Source organism: Channa argus, chromosome 9, assembly GCF_033026475.1.
Source record: "Channa argus isolate prfri chromosome 9, Channa argus male v1.0, whole genome shotgun sequence".
Classification (NCBI taxonomy): domain Eukaryota; kingdom Metazoa; phylum Chordata; class Actinopteri; order Anabantiformes; family Channidae; genus Channa; species Channa argus.
In genome coordinates this window covers 8250603-8267997 of record NC_090205.1, presented here as the reverse complement: position 1 = coordinate 8267997, position 17395 = coordinate 8250603, and the positions used below count along the sequence as shown (strand labels likewise).

The window sequence follows — 17395 nt, the reverse complement described above, 5'->3', positions numbered from 1 at the left end:
TAATTACGGGATGACAGTGAACGCGGCTAGTGGCACTTTAGCACGTGATTGAGAGGGATGACTGACATTTTTGGTAAATATTAGTTTTATCTTTTCAAAAAGTAAAAACAAATCAGTGCAGAAGTCAAAAAGCGTGGATGATCATCTCAAGTGTAAAGGCTGATGTAACACAAAATCATTTAGACAATTGGGCCCAGTGAAAAGAGAGTACAGAGGGCAAATGATGATAAAATGGAGACAAAAACAATTTTGAACAAATACAAAAAATATAAACTGAAAGAAAATAGACTTTGTAAACCCTAAGCTTTAATAAGTTAGTGTAAAAATGTTTACATATGTTTGCTTAAGAGTGGATACAACGTCGTATGAAAATACATTTATTATTATTTTTGACTGATTCTTGATTTATCTTTTTGATTATTTTTATTTATTTATGTCGTGGAGCTCGACCTGGGAGTGCCGAAATTCTGCCTGGTCCTCGAACGCAGCACTACTCCAACCCTGTGTGGAGGGAGGGGGGGGAGGGTCGCTGGATCTGTACTGACAAACGGGCTCCATCCGTGCGAGCCTACAGCCGAGCAGGACTCATCTTGAAGCGGTCGCCGAGCACCAGTTTTTTTCCTTCTCCTCTCTTCGTCGTGAACCGTAGCAAAGCTGGAGTCGGCGGTTCACTGTGCGCCCGCGGAGCCGCAGCAGTTCCAGTGGAGCGGCACCGAGCGTCAGCCTCCGCCCTGGACCGACGAACTAGCTGAGATGTCCCGGCACATCTACACCCGACACGGGATAGGAGACGGACCGCAGAAGCCCGCGTTTCAGGTAAATAAAACAAACAAACAAACAAAAAAAAACTTATTTTGACTAAACGGCACGAATATCCAATTGAATATAAATAATGATAATATTGACGAGAAAGCCCAAATAAAAGAGGCAGCACTGAAAACTGATTTAAAAATGAATCCCCGCAGCACACGAGCTCTCAGTACACCTGAAGCTCCATTCCTCATCCTCCCTGATGATCCTCCGAGGTGTCATTAGTCAAACTGGAGCCAGGTCCGACAGTGTGGTGATTTATGAATAAAGAAAGAAATGGTGCGGCTTAAATAATTAACCATTTTCTAATGGAGCTCCAGTCCTGATGAATACGCTGATCCAGTTGTCACTTTCCCACAGAGGAAATGGGATCTGCTGCTCATTACTGAATGAGGCTGTAACTGTAGTTGCTCTAAAGCAGAATTCAATGTATACAGAAAAATGAACAGATGCAATAGGCAACATACCGTGTTTCTTCACATTAGACACAATTTAACATTGTGTATTTTTTGGAATATCACAAAAAAACCAAAAAAATGATAGGATCTGTTTTTGCTTAACCCAGCATATGGTTCATGCGGGGACATGACAATGTGATAGGTGTGTGACAATATCTGTTTGTCGTCCAGCCCCAACAGCACCTCATCCAGCACAGAGGGCAATTGCAGTTTTAGATATGGTACCTTGGCACAGTAATAGTGCAGCTGTAGAGCTGTCGGAGTAAGTATGTGCTGGTATTCAAAAAGATCTGAGTGTGTATTCGGCACACTCGGGTATTTGTTAAGAGGTGGGAGACAACAAACAGTGAGGACATAGAAGGACGTTTTTGTAGTGTAAATGATCTCAAGAGTTCATGGGAACAGTGTGAATTCGTTAGGGGAAAAGTCCCAGAGGGAATAAAATAAATGAATACAGTATAAGTAAGTTTTTGCAAAGCACCTACTTTACCTCAGCTGCTCCCCAGTGTTGGAGCCATTTACTTCGCTGGCTCCTCGGTCACGCACTATCAAAAACAACAGGTCAAAACAGGGAATCCGTGCAGCTACGGCAGTGATCTTACAGGCAACGTGTTTCATCGATTTTGGAGTGGTAGTCTGATAAAGCAGTGAAATATTGACTTTACATAATCAGGTCATCACAGCAGACAGATGGAGTTTGAGTCTCATCAAGCCCAGGGGCCCAGGTGCTGCTTTTAATGCAGGTGCGGGAGGGAAGGTGACTTTGAGTTAGTGTAGGTAGAGAGTGAGGCATAGAGGGAGGATACAACATGAAGAAAAGGGGAGAGAGAGGATTTCATTTGTGTGTCTGTTTTCATGGCCTCTGCAGGCTAACAGAGGGACCTACTCCAGACGAAGTAGACTGAAGAGGTCTGACGGCAGCACCACCTCCACCAGCTTCATCCTCAGACAGGTAGGACACCTGGACACATCAGCTCCTCTGAACACATTGGCTCTGTGGATGGTCATTCACCTTTTAATGAGTCAATATGTTAACGCTGTAACGCAGAGTGTTTGTTACCATGTCATGTTCTAACATCTGGCTCACAGTGGTCATCAAAGCATGACTCATACTGGAGCTTATGAGGCTGAAGCCAACATCCAGCTAAATGTAAAAAAAATCTAAAATAAATATATTGGCCAATATAAAGTAAAACAATTACAATAATCATAATCTGGAGGGTTTTACAGTTGAATAAAACAAAACTTGCTCTTTGATGAATTTTTTATTGCACTATATTTGACATGTCAGTACCACACAATCCGCAAATGTCCGCAGTAATATTTGTGATACTTGTCATGTTCTGCTTAGGCTGAGCAAGATCTGGGCCTGATCAACAGCCTTCAGTGCATTAAAATGACCAGCAAAAAGATGTTAAACCTTTTTGATTCAGGTAATAATATTAGCTTTTGTAGCCCGACGAGTGTTAAGAACCAAGGAATAACAGAGTTTATAAGCCCTGACTGTCAGGTCAGGTGGCTCATGGGCCAGAGCCTCCTTTTCTTGTTTAAACCAGTTCAATAATAAGACAAAAAATGAACCAAAAACACCAACTTCTCATAAACTTATGAATGATGTCAGTCCCAGCACTGACAGAGGAAGGCGAGCTGTTAAAGTTCCTCCTCATCCTTTTAGGACACCTGAGAAAGTGAGGGGTCTGGCACCAGAGCGCCACTGCTGCTTTCTGACCTCAATCCATCACACTCCAAAACCTCATAGTTTCACTCGTCAAACATTCAACTGAAATGTCAAGTGGGAAGTGAACAAAATGACAGTGACATCAGACAAAATGTTGCCAGGACGGGAGCTTTGGAGCTTTGCTGTGGTTCGGGGAACCGGTGCCTTGATTTGTATCAACCTGGGACTTCAGCCTGCGCTGCTGCTTATGAAGCATGTATAATTTATAAGGACGGGGTAAAGGGTAAAGTCTGGACTGCAGACAGGCCTGTTTAACAGCACACTTTTTTACTGCTGAGCCACGCTGTTGAAATACGTGCTGAATCTGGTGTCTCCTCGTCTTGCTGAAAAAATAATTGCCTCCCCCCAAAAAAGCCTCTGGGTGGCATCATATGTCGCTTCAAAACCTGTGCGTATTGTTAAGCTTCAGAGCGGCCTGGTAGCTCGATGGGTAGAGCAGCAGGATGGGATGCAGAAGCCTACGGGAACAAATCCCAGCCTTACCCACCAGGTGTGTCCCTGGGTGTTAAAGGCAGAAAAGGAATTTCATTGTAACAACAATGTCAGTAAAGGTTGCTGTTCTAATGGGGCCATCACAGATGCACACGTGTATTAATGCCCCCTCACATCGACACAGCTTATAAACTCTGCACTGCTAATAAATCAGATGGTCCCTCAGCTCTTTAGCATGGAGGAAACAGTGTAGTTACATTTTACAGAGTCTCAGCTGTTCTGCAAATAGGTTGTGTACACAACCTAAGTTGTCACAAAATTATATTTAGCCTGATTTAGTATTTGCACTTTTAGCTGAATTTGTTCACGTACATAGTATCTATAGAGCATCCGAGGTTATAGCAGGGAGAGAATGGATTCTCTGTGGCTTTGTGTTGTAATTCCAAATGTGTTCTTGTTGTTTGCATTGCACAGAACCTATTCAAAGCCCACTGTTTGAAATCGGTGTTGAACGATAACGAAGCTCACTGAGAGGAAGCAAAAGAAGATATAATACCCATAAGGACACACACACACACACACACACACACACACACACACACACACACACTCACAGAAAGAGAGAAGGGCAGAGCAATGTACAGATAAAAGCGCTTGCTCATTCCTTTTTCTTTATTACATGCTCACAGATTTCTGTAACACCCCCGCTGTGATTTGTGTCATCACCGGTGTTGATCGTCATCAGGTGAGAAGAGGAGCAGTGGGCTCTCTTTGATTCCCTCGTGTATCCATAGTAACAGCCGCCCTTAAACAACAGGGGTCAAGCCCAGAAGTTTGATTGTGAGGAAAATGCACCTCCTCCTCCGTTTCTGCACAAAGTAGTTTTTTATAATTTCCTTTTTTTTTTTTTTTTACAGTTAGTGTTCACATGAAATAAGAGAAAAGCTGAGGAGAATGTAAAAGACACTCACTTATGGTGTGTCAGATTTATTCACCATTAGACTTAAAGGTTATGTGACATCACGTGCTTTTAAATTTTGATTTGAAATGCACAGCAAAAGCCTAGACAGAAGGGTTATTCATACTTATCCGTCCACTGATCCCCTGACTTACACAGCAAAATGAGACGATGAACTGCATGGCCAGACAGTGTTAAGTGAGGTTTCTCCGAAGAGTCAATTTAGTACTGATTGGCTCCAAGTATTAGGGTTAGTGAGGATGAGTGACACAAATTGTCAGTGCCAGAATCTGCTGGATAACCTCACACAGAGATAAGTCTGTGAATGGAAAACAGGAAAACTGAGACAAAGAAAGGATAAAAGAGAGAGATTTTCTAGACCTCTCTAGAAAATCCAGACATTTTGTCCTTTTCAAGAGGACAGAATGTATTTCAGAAGATATATGACTATGAGTCATGCAGAGCAAATAACTGGACGGGATACAGAGAGATGCTGGTCGAAAGCTGATTCTCCCAGATGGTGGGCCGACCATCTTCGTGCACTACTCACGTGGACGGACGTTTCTGTGCGTGGTCGGTGAGCGGACGCCCGCACAGTTTGTGGGCAAAGCTCAATTGGAGGATGCCAGAGCTCGGCAGATGTTTGCTCTCGGGAATAACCCAGCGCTGCAGCGTTGAAATGGCAGTGGCGACCCTCGTGACATTCTCTGATATTTGTGCTCATCGACCTAGATAGCCAATGCGAGGCTTGTTTTTGATTGCGTGTTTGCACGCACGTGATGGCTACCGCGCACGTTCTGCACCGGAGCACTGGTTGTGTGGGCTTTGCAAGGATCAACTCTGTATCTGCAAAATGAATTAATGTCTGAACTGTATGTGTCCACCCTGTTCGGAACATGCGACCACAACAATGGTGGGGAAATCAGCAACAGTTAGAGTAAAGGTTTTTCATCAGAAGTGCTTTGTTAACTAAATAATAATAGCAGTGATGATAATATGACATATAATACCACTGCAGAATGTGGAGGTTAAGAGCTAATGCAGCAGTAAACAGAGATTTACTGCTGTGAATAGCACAGGACAATTTACCCAACAATACCGGATATATTAAATGTCCCAATCTCTATGTCAGACAGCCTTTAATATTCGTGATATACTGATATTGTTCACCGATTAATCTGTAGGAACCTGAATGGCCTCATGAGGGTAACCAGAAAACTGCCTTTTGTTTCACCACTGCAGTGGAGAACCATTTGTCCCTTAACTGGCTCCTTTTAAAAACCATATGAATTACAGTCTCAGATCGCGGGTCATGGGGTTTAATTCCTTACTGCCTGATATGCCAATCTGAAACTTAAGTCACGATGTCAAACGTGCAGAGTTTCGGCGTCCTCTCACAAATTACAATTCTGAATCCCAAAACACAGTGATAAGGATGAAGCTTCTTCACACTGCTAAGCCCTGTTATGTAGGTCACATGGCTCAACGCCTTTAATTCGCAAATTACTTGATGGGGCCCAACCATGAGCGGCTCTTCTACTCTGCCACTGCCCCCTGAGCTAACACAGCAAATACAGCGAATTTGACATTTGAGTTTCTTCCCTGCTCAGCGTTGTTGGTTATTGCTGCTGAACACCTGTCTGGTCCATGCTTCTTTATTTCACACTCCTCTTAAATGCAGTCCTGACGTGCTGCCTGATGCACCTGCAGCCTTGTGGCACTGGTGTCAGGTGGAAACTAAGTGTTGCAGCACCTACTCTGAAGGAACTGTTTCCCTCTGCTGTGCCTTGGATTGTACCTTATACAGTGTCTTCAGACGGACACGTGTGTGAAGTCAACTCAGAGACAGCTCTTTGATGTGTCCCCTGTGGCCTTCCACTGGAATATGTGACAGGTGATTATGAAGCCATCTCATGTTTTTAGATGTGCTTGTTAAGAGAAGGTAAAAAGGAAAAGGTGGCAGGCTTGACGACGATACTCCATCACCTCTGAGGAGCAGGTGCACCTGCAGTAACATTGCCTGTCAGTAGAGGGTGCTCCTGTTCCATGTTTTTATTCTGTTTGGGTTTTTATTTTCAGATAAGCATCTACAACTCAGACCACAAAAAAATTACATAGTCTATAATAATTTCACCTGGATTCAATCGTAAGATGGACATTTTTTAACCAAGATCAAGTTTCAATTCATTGTTGTTTAAATAAAATGTGTGTGTGTGTGTGTGTATGAATTTCATTTTGAACAGGGACAGTTACATTATTTGACATCTGTAATCCCTGCATTAAAAGTACAAACTAGTACAGTATTTTACGATAATGTAAAAAAGACGATAAAGTGGATTCTTTTCCTTTCAACAAGTCCTATCGTGTTGTTTCTATACACAGTCTGAGCTCAGCAAAACACCTTTTGAACTGTATGTAATTAAGGCATTTTACTCTCAGCAATTAAACGTTTACTGATCAACAAATCACCGCTTATTAAAATAATAAGTGCACAGTCGTTTCACACGCAGAATATTTAAATAGGAACAGTCTTATTCTAAATGCATTTAAACAACACTGTTCATACAAGGTGTCACACCTCTCAAGACAATTTGTTTTCTATGGATTTCTGATAGAATTTCCCTGTTACAGACATTTAAAGATTGTTGATGTTTGGGCCGCTGTGCCTTCTCAAATCTGTAAAGACATGAGGGCTTGTTGGGATTAAAGGCTGCTGCGATTCTGTGTCAGTTTTTGCGGAAGGGTTGTTGAGGTTATGAGATTAACTCAAGCACATACATCCATGCACAGAATACACACAGCTTACAGGTTATTGATGGCTGCAGAGCACACGCCACCTCCCTTTGTGCCTGCTCCTTATTCACACCCAGGCAGGCTGACTGGAGCCGTCAGTAGCCAATCAGCAGGCGGCATCTCACCTCTGTCATCAGACAGTGCTGGAAGAAGGGATTGGCTTGTGTGATCGGCGCTTGGAAGGCAGATGAAATGCCAGGTCTGCTTTGCCTCTGGGGACAACCACGCTGCCCTTTACTGGGAACCAGCACTAATTCAGCACAGGAGCAGTAAGATACAGTTCAGGATTAGGAGAACACAGGATCCCAGCTTTTTTTTTATCTATCTGCTGCTCTGTGGTGGTCTTGTTGCTTTGTGGTCTACCTTCATGTGGAATTAGATGGTGCTCCTCCTCATCCGTCCCCTGTGGAACAGGTTGATCTTTTCTTTTCTTTTTTTGTCTATTTTGTGCCGAAGAGCTTGTTTTTGGAATCCCACTCCTCCATGTACGATAACTTGTACCTACATGGATTTGAAGACTCGGAGGCGGTGAGTGGAGGGGGCGTCTGACACTTGTAAACCATGCCTCTCTGTTGTGTCACGGCTGGTTGATCCCCACATAAACACCCACATAATGCATGTAGACTTGAGTGGCCTGAGCGTGCACTCTTCCCGAGGGAGTTAGAAGGGTTTGGGGGAAGGGTGTGCACGATGTATGCGTGTTCGCAAATTTGAGGGAGTGTGTGTCTAAAGGCAACCATGTGCACAGTTTGTTTAAAGATGCGGCTAATCACAGCCTGAGCATCTGCAGATCTGAGCAGTGTTTTTTTTTTTTCTTTCACTACCTCACATCGATGAATAGCCAGTAAGCAAGCCACTGTGGATAGTTCTATGTCAACATATCTGTGTGATTCCCAGGAACATCCATTTTCCTTTGTGGTTCGATTTGTATTCTTCTCTCTTAGTCACACCCCACGATGCATCATCAAGGTTTACTGTAATGACCAACAGCTACAGTCATAATGATCACACACCATCGCTTTTCGTGTGACAATGCTGTTGCATACAGGAATACAGGAATGCGTGCACGACAGACAAATACCACCCAGTATGAATTCTCATCTTTCTCACGCAGGTGTCAGCACACACAGACCTCCACTGCCTTCGATACGAGTAATAATGTTGAGGAGCTTTCATGGCATAAAAAGGTGACAGAGTAGCAGAAAAAATGCTTACAAAGGCAATAAATGTAAGAGCTGCTGCCGGATGGAGGGGCGGAGGGAATCCCACTGTGCCAGAATCTGTCAAGACCTTTCTGTAACTCCACCTGACATCCTGGCTGCCTTTTACAGATTAAAGACGAAGGGATTTTTTTTTTTTTTTACACATTCTATCGCATCCACACCATTAATGAGGGAGAGAAGGTTAAGTCCTAGCAAATATACATAAATAAATAAAATTGTCTTTTGTGTAACTGTGAGCGTAACAGCCTCCACTCTTCACATCAGATTTTGAAGCCTGGCTGCAGGGATTTGCTCCTATTCAACCAAAAGAGCATCACTGAGACCCATTAGTCAAAACCATTTGTGGAACTTTATGCTCTTTGGCATTTTCCTGTTAAAATAGAAAAGCCCACTTTAGGATAGATAGACATTGTAAATTGTGATGTTTTTGATTATATTCTCATAGAAACACCAGATTCACAGGATAAAGGTCATATGGTTGATGTCAAATGTCAAACTTTGTGTCTGACAGATCATGTTCAGCGAACATTGCTACAGTAAAAAAAATTTTGTTTGTTTGTTTTTACAATTAATAATCCAGAATTGATCTGGAGTCTGAAAATAAAAACCTAGATCAGTTGACCTACAATAACTGTGTAGTTGTTATAGTGTTAGCGTCAGTTGCCAACACTTCTTGCAGACACAGGTCAACATTATCAGTCAGTTGGAGTCATATTTCCAGCCTGTCTTTTAAGTGAGGTTCACTCCAAAGCCACCTTCGAAAGCATTAGACACTGGTCTGTTTGAATGTTTTTTTTGTTTTGTTTTTTTTTTATCTTGGTTTGTTCATCTATTGCACTTCCAATCTAACCGGGAGAGTTTGGTGTCTGTGCAGGCTTTGGAAGGGCTTTGTCAGTAAGCAAACACTGTCAGTGCCCAAAATGAACAGGACCTTTACTTCAAGAACCAGGGAAACTCAAAATAACTCAGTCAAGCGTGTTACTGTACACGGTATGTTCTGAATAATACAACACAATCCAGAAAGATGATCTGTTTCCTGTTGCGTCAACTGTTATCATGTGTATTCTTCCATTATTATGAGTCTGAATAACGGATGAGGCTCTTTACCTCCGCAGACTGTTCAGGAAATGGATTCGGTGTAAAATCGGAATATTTCCAAGGCGGCTGTCTACTCCAGTCTGTTTTGATGCTGTGTGATTCATTTAGACCTACTCATTAATTTTTTTTATTTGACTGGTCTGCTTTCATCAAACCCATTAAAATGCATTCGTTCATTCGGCAGCATTGGCAGTACTACACAGGACGTCTTTGCCATCACCTTGTGGGTGTTTGGATATTTAGGAAGTGAGACATTTTCCAAGCAGCGTCTGAGGCAACAGGTACAGTCGGGAAACACATGCAGTTGTTGCATCCTCAACCTCTAATGACCTGGAGGTCTCTTGTGTGACTCATTTCCAGTTGATTACTTATGAATGTGTAATGAGCTACAAACACATTTTTTTTTTGTCTGACTGCGAATGTGTGTTCGCTGTGTTTGATCTTCATGCAGCTGGACAATTTCCCGTCAAGAGATCGATTGTTCCAGAGATGTTTGTTTCGTCACATCATGTAAATATATTTTTAGAGCAAGGTGAAAACGAAAAATGATGAATCGTACCTTGAAATTTGCTGCTGTGAGTGTCGTTACTTCAATTTTCCCACCCATATTTTCACAATTATCTAACAGTATCTCTGTGATCTCTGTCCAGTTTATGGATCAATGCTTTATTGCCTATTTTCACATCTCACAGATGAATTGCACAGTCCCAGTCCTGGCTTGCAGGAATGATGTACCCCAGTTACAACAGTTCTGCACATTTTGCAGTCTTGTTAAATGCATGACTCACCTTTACAAAAGCTATTATGCAAAGTACAAGTACAGATAGTAAACCAGCTGCACAGACTGATTAGTAAGTATAAAAAGACTCTGTGTGCATCGTAATTTGGATTTTTTTAAACCTTAGCAGTTAAGTTTTATGTGTTTATTGTTAGCCCAGTGCCCATGTTTAGATAAAGTGGTTTTCAGTTCTGGATACGGACATTTGGCCTTTCACCTTCCGGGTGCTTTTTCTAGTGACTGTGTACGTAACAAAGGAAAAATGCTTTTAGCCTTTTAGCATGAGTCTGATAGTCACAGAGGCCGGGGGGCGGGGGAGTCTGAATAGATAAGGCTTGAGTGTGGCACGATGGACTCAGGACTGGCCACTTGACACTCCTAGATAATAACCTCATAAACAAATCATTGGCTGTGTGTGTGTGTGTGTGTGTGTGTGTGTGTGTGTGTGTGTGTGGAGACAGGACACAGACAGTAAAGAGGGACAGTGGTGTTCTATCAGTGCACTGGATAGTAACGTTGGGATCTGAGCTCTAATGTACAGTATGTCATCCTCTGAACCCTTTCTCCCAGCTTCAGCTGGATTACATCAGTTTTGTACTTCAGACGTTTACAAATTCCGAAATATTAACTGTGTGGGTCAGAACTTAAATGACCACATTTGCATGAAGTTTTTTGCCTAATACAAGAAACAAACAAAGACATAATGCTCTTGTCTTAAAATAACCACATATGTTTATGTAGAGCTTTGGGAAAATTTGAATAAAACACCTCAGGAGTTTGCTGTTTGATCCCCGGCTCAACCCCTTGCTCAACTTTCTGCTAACTTTGAATTGTATCATCATATCTTTTGAGACTACTACTACTACTGCTGGTATAATTGCTAAAACTGGAAGTGCTGTATTGATCCCCTTAGTTATTCTGCATAGTAAAACATGAAGCTGCTATAGTGGGCAGCGGTGTGGTGCTTTCGTTTGCCTCTCTCTTCAGTGCTGAAGTGATAGACTTAATTTGTAACGAGGCTGCAAATCACAGTTATTTGTATCAAGCAAAAGACCCCCATGGATCTGTGTGGATCATTAGCAGAGGCGCCTGGAAACCTTGGACAAAGGCGTTAATCCTCTCAGTGTCCATTGCTGCATGTTAGTGGCCTTGCTAGTGCCCATATAAGAGGTTTCCCTGCATTACCCAGATGGCCCATTTCAGAAGTAATTTCTAGAGTTTTAACTACTAGTCTACACATAGTCTAGTCACGTGTCTTTAGGTCATCTTAGATTATTAGTACATGCTCCATGAACTTGGGTCCCAAGTCTTTTATGTTCTTTTTCTTTCAGCTTATAGGTCTGGACATTGATTTTGGAAGATATTTATACCAGGAAACCTCACCAATTTTTTTTTACCAGGCTTGGAATTGGCCTTCAGATATACACTGCACGGCTGGAGTTGGGAGGTTTGGGTTTTTAGTGTCCAGGGACAGGAAGAGTTGAGGTGTGAACCACCAACCCTACGGTCAATAGGCAGCCACACTACTGACTAGACAAAGTCTAAAACGTGACAATTTAAGTCATAATGATCAGGCTGTTTGTCAAAAACACATTCCTCTGTCACTTTATTAGAGCATGTAAATGGCAGATCATGACACAAAATGCAACTGGGGATCAGTTCTGCTGTTAAAGTGGCTGATGAAGCCAGAGATGTCCAGCAACCCTTTGTACTGTAAGCACTAACCTGCTCCCGTGTGCTTGATTTTTTTTAGCACAGGCCCACATTGTTCCAGCTGTGTCCACATGATTCAAGATGATTTTTATTATCATTGTAAATAAAAACAAAAACTAAAAACAACATGTTGAAACAGGAATGGGAAACCAAATCATCCAAACCATCCAAACTGACGGTGAAAAGGTATATTGCCCCGAACATCACCTCATTAGCGTTTTCCATAATTGCAGTATTATAACTTGGCCTTATGGATCCGTTGCTCGCAGGAATGACCAACTCTAGGTAAATGTTGAGATGACTGAAGCTTCATGTCTAACACTGTGCATGTACCTCTGTAACCCCTTTTACTTAGAGGGATGGATGCCTTTAATGGCTTGTGTTGGACAGAGTACAGTATGTGACAGCATTCACGAAGCCGACAGACTGTGCCTTTATCTGTTAGATAAACATTTGTGCTGAGGCCCATTTTTCACCTCATTTAGCTGAGTTTGCAGGAGTCCATATGTCCGCCAGCTGGCTGTACCTTAAAGTGGACGTGATAGCAGAATGAACTCAACCTGACGAGCCAGAGACAAACTAGTTTGACAGCACAAAGCATCACCAAGTTTTAATTAGTGGAACATTTATGAGGATTTTTACAGCTTTACGATAGCCAACCATCTACACAGAATGCCATCAAATGTACAACCCCAATTCAAAAAGTTGGGAGGATATGTAAAACCTAAATAAAAACAGAATGCAATGATGATCAACCCATATTTTATTCACAATAGAACATAAACAACATATCAGGTGTTGAAACTGAGGAGTGTTCCAAAGCTCATTGAAAATGGTCTGAGGCAAAATGGAAAACTGTTCTGTGGTCAGATCAATTAAAATTTTAAATTCTCTTTGAAAAGCATGAGGCTGTGTTTTTCGAAGAGGAGAGGGACCATCCAGCTTGTTATCATTGGACAGAAGCCTGCATCTCTTATGGTATGGAGGTGCATTAGTGCCTGTGGTGTGGGCAGCTTACACATCTGGAAAGACACCATCAATGCTGAAAAGTACATAGATGTTTTAGAGCAACATACGCTCCCATCGAGACAACGTTTCCTTCAGGGAAGTCCTTGCCTATTTCAGCAAGACAGTGCTAAACCACATCCTGCCTCCATCACAATAGCATGGCTTCATTGGAGAAGAGTCCAGGTGCTGAACTGCCCTGCATGCAGTCCAGACCTTTCACTATGGAAAACATTTGGTGCATCATAAAACAGAGAATCTAGCAACAAAGGCCCAGGATTCTAGCCAGAACAATATTCCTCTCCTGAAACTCTAGCAACTGGTCTCCTCACTTCCAAGCAGGCAGTTGTTAAAAGAAGAGGGGATGCTACAATAGTAAGCATCGCCCTGTTCCAACTTTTTGGAGATGTGTCGGTGACATAAATTCAAAGTTAGCTAATGTTTTCCATGAAATGCTAAAATGTCTCAGTTTCAACATCTCAATGTTGTTTTTGTTCTATGGTGAATAAAATATGGGTTGAGGAGATTTGCATATCATTGCATTCTGTTTTTATTTACATTTTATACACTGTCACAACCTCTTTGAAATTGGCGTTTACTGTAGTATATAAAGCTAAATACAGTACACAAAGAAAATTATTTCTTTTTTTTCTGAGGGACTGGACAAAACCCTTAAAAAATGTGAAGCAGAGAGTTTGATATTTTGGGGCTCGAAATTACACAAACAGGGTCTAAACTACACAGCACATGAAACCTGTCCCTCAGCAGGTTTTACCTTTTATTAGCAATGAACAAGCTTCTGGCAGAACTCGGTTTGGATATTTGCCCGCTCGTCTTGGCAGAATTGTTGGAGCTCAATTACATTTACTGCTTTTCTAGCACAGACCTGACATTTGCTGTAAGCACAGGGTACACATTTTTGTGTTAGTTTGAAGTTTTAACCATCTAGAGGATAGTTCGAGGTTTATGCCGAAGAATTCTGAGGTAATCCCTCCATCTATTCTGTACAGTGCACCAGGTCCAGCCTGAGAGCATGATGCCACCCCCACCGTTCCTAACAGTAGGCACGGTAGGTATGTTCTTCTTCATGGCCTCACCTTCAGCCTTCCAAACATGCCTTTTGTCATCGTAGCAAAGCTCACTCTTTTGCACAACTGAAAATAAAACGTTCCTCCTGTTGCTGAAAAAGCTTTTTATTACTGAAGCAAAACAGGACACATTCTTAACAGTAAGACAACAATGTGTTAGCTCGTCTCCTTCTTGGTGGCCGGTGGTTTCTAAAATAATAGAAAACCATGTTTGTAGTAAGCAGTACAGAGTGCTGTAATTCCGCTCTTAATGTGTGTCACCCAGAGACTACTGCTTTGATGGTTGCAGTTAAAAGGATAAAAGTCATTAAAATTGATGAACATATTCATGTATTTTGTCATGGTTCATGTCATGGCTTTTGCACTGTGCAGCTTTATATAATGCACCCTGTTCAAGCCACTAAATATAAGTTTGATATGGATGGGCAGTTGGAAAATGGCAGTACTCCTGTGTTTCTATAATGCCTTTGAAAATGATTTTGTTGTCGCTGCAAATAGAAGGCAAGAGAAGCTGGCCAACAAATATGTTTGGACTGACTGACAGATAGAGGCGGACGGACTGGCAACCAAAGAATCTTAGAAAATGCAACAGACAGGCAGGTTACACACACCGTGTGGCCAATGAATCACTGAGGATACTGGTGTCAGTGGTGGATGCTGCTGTAGCAACAGCCATGCTCATTCTCATCGTTCAGACCTTCCTTTCATTTCTCGTTGGTGACAAAGGGATTCTCTAGTCCTGACCCTGGGGGGTGATGTTTTGTTTGGCAGCCTTCTGGCCACAATTCACAATGCACTGCCTGAGCCTGTACATGAAAGCATGAGCAGTTAACTAGCTTTTGGCCCCCAGAGAGCTTGTTGCTCTTTGCCTATGGAGCAGACCTCCACTGTTTATATAGTGATTTTAACACAGTGAAGGAGTGAAAAATGAGGCTGTGATGTGCTTAACCTACGTGGAAGTCAATTACAATAAATTAAAGTTAAGCTATTAATTGTTGTTCAGTACGTTGTTGTTCTATGCTTCTGCAAGTACATCAGTTGAGGACAGGTGTAGACAACACATGCAATCGGGAGTTTAAAACCAACCAGTATGTTAACACTAATTAGGTCTGGGAAAGCAGGTCTATAAAAACGTGCCAAAACAAGTTTAGCTTGCCCATCACAGTGTCATAAAGCAATCTTGTTTTGTTCTACAATCAGCCCAAAACTGCAAAAAAAAAAAAAAAAATGGATAAGGTGCATGTCATGTAACTGCAGTACTGGGGACATTTGCATCTCCACCCCATCTCTCTCCTCTGTTTCCTAGCAGTTCTTAACTTGGATCTATTCAGTAAAGGCAGAAACCCCTCTCAAAAATGATTAATCAACTGATTATTACAGTTGCAATAACAACAGCATAATCATGTATTTCAAATTTCCGTTTGGATGTACTGGTAAAGCATAGGAATGCTACTGTTTTTAAAATGCCTTGCAGTGACATATACTGTGTCATTTACTATTTTTGCAAATTGAATTATGAACCCTCTGTTTGTTGCAGCAGTTTGCAGAACGGCCATTTGTACCTGTTCATTATTGTGATGCATTAAAGAAAAAAACTCAAATGCCACTTTTATGTGTACAGCTCCACTGTACATAACACACAGAGCCCTTATTACTTGAGGCAGTTGTAACAAATTGGACCTGAGGCCAGATATCCCACATGGGAGCACAAACAGCTACAGTAATGGTCTGCCAAAGGTGAAGTCCTCAGAGCCAAGATGGCTACACATGCACCATCGCTGTGTGTGGACAATGTGAGCGTACTCTAAGTCAGCAGTGTGTTTGAAAATGTTGGATTGATGGATCTATAGTACAGGTCCATTAGCCAGGGATCCACTCACAAGGCCCTACTCAAGCGTGCGTGTGCCTTTCATTTCACGCTCAGGAGGAAGTAGCATTTCACTGACACATTCACCCTGCTCATGTGTTTCGAGGGCGTCGGCAAAGTCAAATGATTTTTGCTCAATGCGCATATGTGCCATTGTAAAATATTGTGAGGGTGACATTTGCGTATACACTCATTTGTCATAAAATACATCGGCACTGCAATACATGAAGGTTAGGGTGTTTAGTTTATGCTGTATAATTGAAACAACTTTAGAAATGTTGTCGATCGTATTCAATATTTGGTTTGTGGAGCCTGTAGGGAATTGAGAGGTGGGTTTTTTTATGTTTTATTTCAATGCGAGTACAGATTCATAACAGTTTAAATACAAAATGCTGAAAAGAACTGTACGTCAAAGCATTGAATTTATAATGATACTTGTGATATTAAGCTGACGTTAACATTGCGTTTGCTGCTTTGTTTCTTTTTATTTTATCTACCTAAGGTGAAATTTTAAAGTCAGCACAGAGTTATGCTCCTGTTGTGTGCTGCACAGTAGATATGGTGTGATCATCACTGCTTATGCCTCCATCAGGGGGTCTAAAATAGCCTTTCCTCACCAGCGCCAACCCTTTACTGCAGGGTGGACAACTCGCTGCATACGATGCTGGAGCCTTGAGACCATAGTGGCCCCGCAATAATTCTCTCCACTGAGGAGAAACTCGCTCTCCGGTTGCCTGTCTGTGCATCCACTGTTGCTTCTGTTTATGTTTGTACATTTTCCTCAGCTAGTCGGTCATAAAGATGTTGTCTCTCTGGATCACTATTTCTTCCTCTCTCTCGGTCTGTCTTTCTCTGCCTTGAAGTAGTGGGTGGGCCTTTTTACTGCTCCTCTAACCGTGTCATTAATAAAAATAATAAGTACAGTATGGGACTGGGTGAGTTAGGTAGGAGATGACACCAGTGATAGTGATACTATGGGACTGAATAGTTAGGGGGTCAGAACACCCACTGAGTCCTAGATACAGTACAACCAATAATTATAAATGACCAAAATGTTTTCAGACATAGACATAAAGAAAGATGGTGACGTTCATCCCTTCAGTAGAGCTCAGAGACTTGGAGGACATAATCTATGCCAAAGATCAGTGAAGCTGTTTCGGAGGCTTGTGGTTGAACAACACTTTAATAGGACATTTTATTTAGGCTGTCGTAAATCTGTATCTGTGGTTAAGTCCACATCCTTATTGTGTTAACATCCCAACAACAGAGTACTGTGTCTTCCCGTGGAGCTGCTAATTTTATCTGTAAAAACACCATCTTGCTGAAGCTTTGCTTTCCAGCCGGTTCTCCATCTTTAATCTGTCAGCCTTTGATCCTGTACAGAGAGGAATACATCTAGTCATGTCACACACACACAAACACACACACACACCT

At 42.0% G+C, this 17395-nt stretch overlaps 1 protein-coding gene across 4 annotated transcripts in view; it reads left to right on the top strand.

Moving 5' to 3' along the window:
* The window catches only part of cacnb4a (calcium channel, voltage-dependent, beta 4a subunit), a 31659-nt gene that overhangs the window by 2371 nt on the left and 11893 nt on the right, over positions 1 to 17395 (top strand). For 2 of the 4 annotated variants that reach the window (XM_067516278.1, XM_067516277.1), the window contains exons 2-3: positions 445 to 816; positions 2137 to 2220. In XM_067516278.1, the coding sequence (XP_067372379.1) occupies positions 754 to 816; positions 2137 to 2220 (147 nt within the window). In that variant the 5' untranslated portion in view covers positions 445 to 753. Of the gene's footprint in view, positions 1 to 444; positions 817 to 2136; positions 2221 to 7328; positions 7718 to 17395 lie in introns of those variants that run through there. The other 2 variants (XM_067516280.1, XM_067516279.1) reach the window with 2 other exon arrangements.